This window comes from Berghia stephanieae, chromosome 12 (genome assembly GCF_034508935.2).
Source record: "Berghia stephanieae isolate SIO BIC M18660-M18661 chromosome 12, UCSD_Bste_1.3, whole genome shotgun sequence".
Taxonomy (NCBI): domain Eukaryota; kingdom Metazoa; phylum Mollusca; class Gastropoda; order Nudibranchia; family Aeolidiidae; genus Berghia; species Berghia stephanieae.
In genome coordinates this window covers 19,863,552-19,873,651 of record NC_088371.1, presented here as the reverse complement: position 1 = coordinate 19,873,651, position 10,100 = coordinate 19,863,552, and the positions used below count along the sequence as shown (strand labels likewise).

Genomic DNA, 10,100 nt, shown 5'->3' with positions numbered 1-10,100 from the left:
CTACTTACTACTACTACTACTACTATACTACTACTACTACTACTACTACTACTACAACTACTACTACTACTAATACTACTACTACTACTACTACTACTACTACTACTACACTACTACTACTACTACTACTACTACTACTTACTACTAACTACTACTACTACTATATACTATACTACTACTACTACTACTACAACTACTACTACTACTACTACTACTACTACTACTACTACTACTACTACTACTACTACTACTACTACTACCACTACTACTACTACTTTTACTACTACTATACCACTACTACAACTCCTACTGTCACCTTATCTATTTTACATATATCTATATTTACTGCTTTACTCATATGAAAGCACTAAATCGATGTTAACAAAAGGGACATATTTAAGTAATGAAAGAAGCACTAGGACGCATATAGATAGTGTGCAGATGACGTCACTCAGGTCTCTATTATTGTTTTTTGCCATCCGCGTTTATGAGTAATGCTCACTGAACTGTATTAACCCGACTATAAACGTTCATGGATACTCACCGTTTTGTGTGTTGGTCCGGTATACTTCCGGATGGCGATGTTATGAGCTTCTTAGCCAAGCGCATACTATCTATATCGGACCTGTGTCTCTGTCGTTCGAGTCCCAGCCTGCTTCTCAAAATACTCTTGACAGTGTGGCACTGAGGTTTAATAAATAGATAAAGGCATTCCTTCAGAGCCATTTGGCCCATGGAACCAGAGGTTATCCTGGTAGCTATAACGTGAAAAGTACAATAGAAATTGCTTGCTACCCTTTGGAAAGGATATTAGTCTATTGCAAAGCACTTTCAACCAGGTCTAATATAGACCCAGCTACCCAATCACTACTGGGTGGACAGGAGGGAGGGGGGGGGGAGGGGCAGAATAAAGATCTCGTCACCCGGGATCGATCTCAGTCCCTCTCCATGTGAAGTATGTGCTATGCCAACTGAGCTATCGAGATACCCCCCTCCCTCCCTCCCCCCCCCCCCCCCATTGCGGTGTGAAAGAAAAATCTCCCTTGGGATTGAATAAAGGAAATTTATTTATTTATTTATTTACTGTACGCTGACGGTTTTTCATTTAAGTGGATATGCGTAATATAGTTAGAACGAAGTTGACGTTACTCACATCTTTGTTATTATTTTGTTTAAACCAGCCTTTTTTTAAAAATAAGTTCTCACTATAGATAGTATGCAGTTGACGTCACTCAGGCCTTTGTTATTGTATTTTGCCATCCGCGTTTGTGAGTGATTCTCACTATCTATAGATAGAATGCGCTTGGCCAAGGAGTTCACAACATTGCCATCCGGAAGTATAACGGATCAACACACAAACTCTGTGTAACCATGAACTTTTATAGTCTGGTTAATACAGTTTAGTGAGAACAACTCACAAACGCGGATGGCAAAAACAATAACAAAGGCCTGAGTGACGTCATCTGCATACTATCTATAGATAGTTTGCGCTAGGCTAAGAAGCTCATAACATTGCCATCCGGAAGTATAACGGTCCAACACACAAAACTGTATGTATCCATGGACTTTTATAGTCAGGTGAATACAGTTCAGTGAGCATTACTCATAAACGCGGATGGCAAAAAACAATAACAAAGACCTGTGTGACGTCATCTTCGAACTGTCTATTAATAGTATGCACTTGGCTAAGAAGTTCACAACATTGCCATCCGGAAGTAAAACTGGCCAACACACAAAACTGTGTGTAACCTTAAAGGTTTATAGTCTGATAATACAGTTTAGTGAGAAGTACTCATAAACGCGGATGGCAAAAAACAATAACAAAGGCATGAGTGACGCCATCTTCGTTCTATCTATAGTATGCGCTTGGTTAAGAAGCTCACAACATTGCCTTCCGGAAGTATAATGGACCAACACACAAAACTATGTGTAACCATAATCTTTATAGATAGTATGCGCTTGGCTAAGAAGCTAATAACATTGCCATCCGGAAGTATAACGGACCAACACACAAAACTGTGTGTATCCATGAACGTTTATAGTCAAGTTAATACAGTTCAGTGAGCATTACTCATAAACACGGATGGCAAAATACAATAACAAAGACCTGAGTGACGTCATCTTCGAACTATCTATAGATAGTATGCAGATGACGTCACTCAGGCCTTTGTTATTGTTTTTGCCATCCGCGTTTGTGAGTTGTTCTCACTAAACTGTATTAACCAGACTATAAAAGTTCATGGTTACACAAAGTTTGTGTGTTGGTCCGTTATACTTCCGGATGGCAATGTTGTGAACTCCTTGGCCAAGCGCATTCTATCTATAGTCAGGTTAATACAATTTAGTGAGAGTTACTCATAAACCTGGATGGGAAAAAAACAAACAAAAAAAAAAACAATAACAAAGACCCGAGTGACGTCACCTTCATTCTATCTAGAGAACCAACACAGAAAACTGTATGTATAAACATTTATAATCTGATCGAGAAAATCATGTGATAACTAGTCACCCTTTTGGTGATATAAAAACAATAACAATGATCATAGAGAGTCCGATTTCATTCACGTTATAAATAGAACGAAGATGACGTCACTCAGGCCTTTGTTGTTGTTTTTTGCCACCCGCGTTTATGAGTAATTCTCACTTAACTGTGTGTTGGTCCGTTATACTTCCGGATGGCAATGGTGTGAGCCACTTAGCCAAGCGCATACTATCTATTGTATTGATAGTATGCAGATGACGTCACTCAGGCCTTTGTTATTGTTTTTGCCATCCGCGTTTGTGAGTTGTTCTCACTAAACTGTATTAACCGGACTATAAAAGTTCATGGTTACACAAAGTTTGTGTGTTGGTCCGTTATACTTCCGGATGGCAATGTTGTGAACTCCTTGGCCAAGCGCATTCTACCTATAAAAACAACTATGTTATTCCAAGCACGCTTGAAGGTGTGTCACAAATTCCATGTTTTGATTGGTCAAAAAATTACCGATTAATAATTATTCGACTCAGCAGTGAATTCCAATCATCCACCTTTTCCACTGGCGCTGAAATGATCTCGAGTATCTCTTTTGCTGTAAAATACCTAAAAACCACACACACAAACATACATACGCACACACCAAACACACACACACACACACACACACACACACACACACACACACACACCACTGCATTTGATTAACCTTGAAAAATGAAAGAAAGATTTCATGGCATAGAGAAAATAGAAAAGCTTTTCAAGTTGTTTTTTAATTTTATTTTGATGTTATATTTACTATTTCCCGTTTCATTCAGACTTAATTTCATGCTCATTATGTTTGTTAACGTCGGCTTATGAAGTCTTCGGGTTTTTTGGGGTTTAAAATTTTTTTTTTTGAGTCAGCCGTGAAACGTTCCATTATTAGGCATCTACTGTTTATTTTCTGGCTGCACCGCCACCAATGACCATTCCGAGGGTGTCCATGGCTGTCTGGACAGTGCAGGCCGTTTCACATTGTAGGATACAATCGTCGAATTGGCCGGAGCAGACAAGTTTGGAGACGATGTTATCACCGGCTGCTGTGTTACAATCGTTGAATGCTGGGGTACATTGGCCATCACAGGCATCTGGGCAAGCGCATACCAAGTTGCAGCCGGCGGTGCATTGTCCTATAAAAATGAGACACAGGTAAAAAGAGTAACATTTTATTATTTTAAGCTAATTAGAACACGTTTGAAGAATAAACAAAACTATTTTTTTTAAATTGAGCATTTATAAAGCATTTTATATATATTTATATTATATTTATATATTATAACCAATAAACGTGCTTAACTCTCTCCTTACCAGCCATTTTCAGGATTGTCCCCAAAACTTCACACCCAACTAACACAAAAATATATATTTTAACACTCAAACTCAATAGCAGTAAGTTCTTGGGATACATAATTTCTGTAGCAAAACATGCTCTACAATACACTGTTCATTCTCTTTAAATTTTATGATGTACAAATTTGAATAAGAAAAATGTTGATTGTATCGTAATGAATGTGACGATTTTCGTATAGTTGGTAAGGAGAGGGTTAAGGGGTCCCTAGCCAACAGCAACACTTAACAATTAAGACGAGACATGGCGCCTGTTAGGCGATAATATTACAATTTGTCTTCCGACAATTTACCCAACTTAGAAGGTGATAATCTTGTATTAACAACTCCTGTAATATAAAAGACAATATAAAAGAATGGACAGAGATGTCGGTTCAGGAGCTGCTACATAGGGCTAGCAACAGGCAGGCATGGAGGAAGACTGTAACTTCTGCTTCACGCAAGTCCCCCAGACGACCATCCGGTCATGGGATTGAGTGAGTGAGTGAGTGAGTGAGTAATTGAAAAGTTGATTCCTTATATTATTTCATGTTTTATAAAACAAAGTGACATACGTACCAAATGCGATGTCACAGACTGGTCCAAGCACTAAGCTGCCAGCGCAAACTGTCTTGTCAACGTTACAAACGCCGTTACACTGAGTGCTGCATTGACTGCTTGTTGCTATGGCAACCATCATGGAGAAGGCAACGATCACAAGTGCTGCATAAAAACAAATTGAAATCTCTTTAATCAATGAAATAATACGAAATGGACACATTTTACTGAGTGAAGATTTAAAAAAAAAGTGTTTTTTTTTATTATGACATTTAACCAATTCGTCAAGAAAAAACCAAAAAAAAAAAAAAAAAAACAAAACAAAACAAAACAAAACAAAACAAAACAAACAACTATCCTCCGACCGCTCGTAGACCTTCCGGTTCACAGCGGTCGGAACAATTAAAATTATTATTAAAAACAACGAAACGCTTAACTGGACAATTTTGTGTCCGTGCGTTAGTTAGCTAGATGTAGCTACACAGCCCCCCCCCCCCCCCCCCCCCCCCCCACACTGATACAAAATGGATGTCACTTGTATTGTTGAGGTTTCCGGAATTTGATTGTTGATATTGTTGATGTTCAGGGGTATTTTCACATGGTGGAAGGGCGATGCTTTTTGGAGGCCTTCCACGCCTTGGTGGTTTCGCCACAACGACAGGGCAAGTTGAATCTATGCGTGCCGCCTTTAATCGATCAATAGAAATATACAATCTTCCGCTCACCAATGTTGACAATGAACGATTTGTCCCCTTTAGCAGACCTGCCTATAACTACGAAAAGTCTGTAGAATGACGAAATTTTTGCTCCAATATCAGAACTTTACGAGTATCTCGAAGTCATTAAAACTTATTGAAAATGAAATTTGATGCCCAGACTCCATAATTTTAAGGATGTTGAAGTGTTATTTATTCCTTGTGAAAGTAGATTAAAATCTTCTTGAAAATGAAATTTGATGCCCAGACTACATAATTTTTAGGATGTTGACGTGTTATTTATTCCTTGTGAAAGTAAATTGCTGCTCTATAAAAGGTAGCTGTCTCGAACCCCCCCCCCCCCCCCCCCCCCCCCCCCCAAAAAAAAAAAAAAAAAAAAAAAAAAAAACTACGAATTTTTTGATTTTTAAGTAGGCATGTCTGCCTTTAGTGATCATTTCGTATGGTCCATGGTATGGGCGTTGCAATGGAGTCCGAGGAGAGTCATGACGTATAGGGAATGAGATTAGCGGAAGAGTAGCGTCCCTTGATTGGACGTCACCTTACAGAGAGAACGTCAACATGGTTTTGTCCTCGCTTTCGGTGAAGTGTCTCATGCCGCTTTCACCGGGAGCGAGGACGAGAGACGCATGCGCAAAACCATACGACTTCTCTCTCTAATAACTACTCCGCCGGTGACGTCCAATCAAGGGACGCTACTCTTCCGCTAATGTCATTCCCTATGAAGACAAAATTAGCAGTCTGGATGGACTGTGACATTTATTGTTACAGGGAATGACACAATCAGTCGGATGGTGAAAAGGTTTGAACTGACATAATGCCAAGGTTTGTTAGAAGGTCAATTAAAAAAAAAAAATAAAATGAGTTCTTGTCATAAATAATTAAATCAACCCTTTTTGGACATCTTCGAGAAATATCAAAGCTTAATTTCACTTCTAACTATTTTTTACAGCTAGTCAAGTTGAAAAAATATGAAATTTGAGAAAAAGTTGATGGATACCTTTCCCGTACATCTGACCATAACTTCATGAAAAATCACCCGATTTACTTCAAATAAAGATTAAAATGCTCTGGTGAGCATATTCTTTCGGAAAAAAATTGCAAATCCAAAATTTTCACCATCCAACTGATTATGTCATGCACCGACACATATTTGAAAAACGTGTAGAGTACCACGAAGTTTGGACTGGTGCAATTTGTTTTATTTTTTCTTCAAACAAAGAAAGATGTAGGATACTCATAGAGCGTTGGTTTATATTGCAGTCCAGTCTGGAGAAATTCACCAGACACTGTCAGTGTGGCTCTCCATAAAGGTGTAACTCTCTCCTTACCAGCGATTTTCAGGATTTTCCTCAAAACTTCACACCCAACTAACACAAAAATATAATTTTTATCACTCTGACATAGACTAATAGCAGTAAGTTGTTGCGATAAATAATTTCTTTAGCAAGATATTATGCTCTACAACACACTGTTCATTTTCTTTAAATTTTATGATTTTCAAAAGAAATTTGAATAAGACAAATTAAATGTTGGTTGTATCGTACCGAATGTGACGATTTTCCTATAGTTCGTAAGGAGAGGGTTAATAACCCAAAGTATTATTAGATAATTGTTTTAATGGAAATGTACTCTCAAACCAACGCAAAATAGTACTCATTACAACAATGGTAAATCAAGATCACAATACGCTTCAACAGTCGCAACGCCACTGCCCTCGTAATGACGCATGGTAACTTAGTAACTGGCTTTAAACTATCGGAACAATGGCGGACGTCCTTATGAAAAATAATATATCTCCGACGAGCATAAAAGCGTATCCAAAGGAAAAAAAACAAACATTATAAATCTGATCATGTTTTGACTTTTACACATTCTGATCACAAGACATGAAAAGTTCTAGCCAGCATGAAGAATAAATAGTACCGATTTTCTTTGTTTAGAACCACGATGGCCGTCGCTGCTGGGCGACGTTACATCAGACTATTGAATCCAATTGTCTTCGGTCATCAGATCTGTAAACTTTGTACACGTCGGGTACAAGGGAGTTACAACAATTTAAAAAAAAATGGAAGGAAGTTAAAGTCTTTTAAAAACTTGTCTGCTCTTGTCTCCATTGAGAAATTGGGATCAATACTAATCAGACTCCGGTTTAAGAAAAAAATAATTAAACCAGTGTGTTTGAAACGGTGACAGACAAAGCAAGCAAGAAAAATATAAGAAAAAAAATCGTTCCCCTCCAATATATATATATATATATATATATATATATATATATATATATATATTATATATATATATATATATTTGATACCATCACTGTGACACCAGAAGATGAATTACACAAGGTATGTATCCAGTCCTCCCGAAGAGTGGTTTTAAACATCCAATGAAATAGGAACCAGTTCGTTTTTTTAGTCACACTTTTTTCCCTATTGGTTGACCGGAACGTTAATATATTATTTGGATTACTCTTTTAAAATAGGATATTTTGAATTTTGCTCAATAATAAATATCACAATATGGACTCATATTGCTTCAAACTGGAAAATATGCTTTATCGGAGAAAGAAATACAGTTAATCATATGTTTAAAAAAAATATGAAAGTAAAAAAAAAACAACAAAAAAACTAAAAGAAAAGAAATACAACAAAAAGAAATAAGACAGACAAATATAAGACCTAACCCCCCCCCCCCACCTTTTTAAAGAAACAAAACAAAACAACCCCCCCCCCACCCCCGCCATCACACACATGAAAGATGAATAAATACATAAAAAGAAAAGAAAGACAAAACAACTTAAATACCACCTCCTTCCCCCTCCCCCATTTTAAAGAAACAAATCAAAGCAAAAAAAAACAAATACAAAAAAACAACAACAACAAAAAAAAAAACAAAACAAAACAAAATACAACAACTAAAAGCTGAAGTGATGCATAAATATATAAAGTAAGTACATAAATGAATTAAATACCTAAAAAAATATAGAAAATACGACAATTAAAATTCAATTTTAATAAATTTTGTTTTATATTTACTAGGCGGTATTTACTTCACTAGAATAGTGACTGTGAAGCGCAGAAAACTGTCTTGGTTTGGACATCATACTCGACACGATAGCCTGAGCAGGACAGTCCTACAGGGCACAGTCGAAGGCCAGCACAGAAGAGGGCGCCAAATGAAGATGTGTCTGGACAATATAAAAGAATCGACAGAGATGTCGGTTCGGGAGCTGCTACATGGGGCTAGCAACAGGCAGGCATGGAGGAAGACTGTAACTTCTGCTTCACGCAAGTCCCCCCGACGACCATCCGGTCATGGGATTGAGTGAGTGATGAACTTCACCCGACATAGTACCAAATCGAGGTAGTGAGTCAAATTATTTAAGACAAGATTAAAACAGAAACAGAAATATTATAACTTACTCTGCTTCATTTTGTTGTTGATTGACTTTGTTACGTTATTCCGCAAACACAGACCTTTCACTACAACAGGTTATAGCCGAGATGAAATCCTGACAGTCGCAGTCCATTTTTATAGAAGCCTCGCATACTAAGTGATTCAAAATTCATGTAACGCGATACCGAATGATGCGTCGGATTAATGGAATTTTTTTTTTAACACCATTAAAATGGAACTAAAGATGTTTTTTGTTTTGTTTTTGTTTTTTGTTTTTATTCTTTGCCTTCAGAATTCTCTAGCTTTCTATTTTACTAAAGTAGCACTGCAGTGGTAAAAGGTATTTATCTGGTATCAAATTTCTTCACTAAAAGCACCGCGCGTTAGATTCCATAACTAATAGTAATATTAAGTTATTTTCCGTTGGTCCGAATAATCGGGAATCTTGATAACTGGGTAATCCATTAAAGCGGTATATTATTAAAGCTCTTCGAAGTGTTCAAAGCTTTAAACAAAAGATCGCTATTGTTATTAATGAATAATAATAATGATAATGATGATGATGATGATGATGATGATAATAATAATAATAATAATAATAATAATATTAATATTAATAATAATAATAATAATAATAATAATAATAATAATAATAATAATAATAATAATAATAATAATAATAATAATAATAATAGTAATAATAATGAGAAGATGATGATAATGATGATGATGATGATGATGATGATGATGATGATGATGATGATGATGATGATAATAATAATAATGATATTAATAATAATAATAATAATAATAACAATAATTGGTGGAATATATTTTGAGGTTCATTTCATTACATTAATCTCCAAGCGCTTATCCTCTCAGAAAGTTCTGGAACTTTTGAGAAAAGAAAGAAATCCAATTTCAAATTGATAGGAACTGAATTGTTTTAATAGATTACCGGTTGTAAACGGGACATCCGGTGGGTGGGGACAATCGAATGGGAACAGGGCATTCTCTGTAAAGCGATTTTTATGTATATTAGTATAAAGTTACAAAAACCGAAAGAAAGTGTTTGACACCGTGATCAGGAGCATGTAAAACGTCAGCAAATCAGAAAATCACATTGCACTAGTGACCGCTTATGTTAATTAATTTCAATGCTCTTTTGTTGGTTAAGCATTTTTTCTATTTCTTATTGAGTCTCATTTTCTTTTGATGCAATGCGTTTTAGTAAAATACTCACATCAACCGCCAGCGGGATGTAACTTACCAAAACACAAAATTATGTGTAATCTTAAACGTTTGTCAGATAGTATGCGCTTGGCTAAGAATCTCACAACATTGCCATCCTGAAGTATAACGGACCAACGCACAAAACTATGTGTATATAATCTGGCTAATTACTCATAAAAATGGATGGCAAAAAGACAAAACAAACCAAAACAATAACAAAGAAATGAGTGACATCAACTTCGTTCCATCTATAGTCCGATTAATAGAATTTACTGAGAACAACTGATCATTAAAATTTCAGTCTAAAACATAAACATAGAGCTGAGTGACGTCAACTTCGTTTCTTCTAT

At 36.3% G+C, this 10,100-nt stretch overlaps 1 protein-coding gene across 1 annotated transcript; it reads right to left on the bottom strand.

Annotated features, from left to right (window-relative positions):
- Positions 1 to 3,161: 3,161 nt before the first annotated feature.
- LOC144957705 (uncharacterized) lies at positions 3,162 to 8,613 on the bottom strand. The gene is made up of 3 exons (XM_078889078.1): positions 8,544 to 8,613; positions 4,424 to 4,567; positions 3,162 to 3,648 (listed from the first exon to the last, which is right to left on the bottom strand). Exons 1-3 carry the CDS (start codon positions 8,551 to 8,553, stop codon positions 3,416 to 3,418), a joined length of 387 nt encoding a protein of 128 aa, XP_078745204.1. The 5' UTR covers positions 8,554 to 8,613; the 3' UTR covers positions 3,162 to 3,415.
- Positions 8,614 to 10,100: the final 1,487 nt, after the last annotated feature.

Coding starts and splice junctions, on each gene's coding strand:
- LOC144957705 (XM_078889078.1), bottom strand. Junction 3,649..4,423: donor AGTCTGTGACATCGCATTTG/GTACGTATGTCA, acceptor TCATTTTTATAG/GACAATGCACCGCCGGCTGC.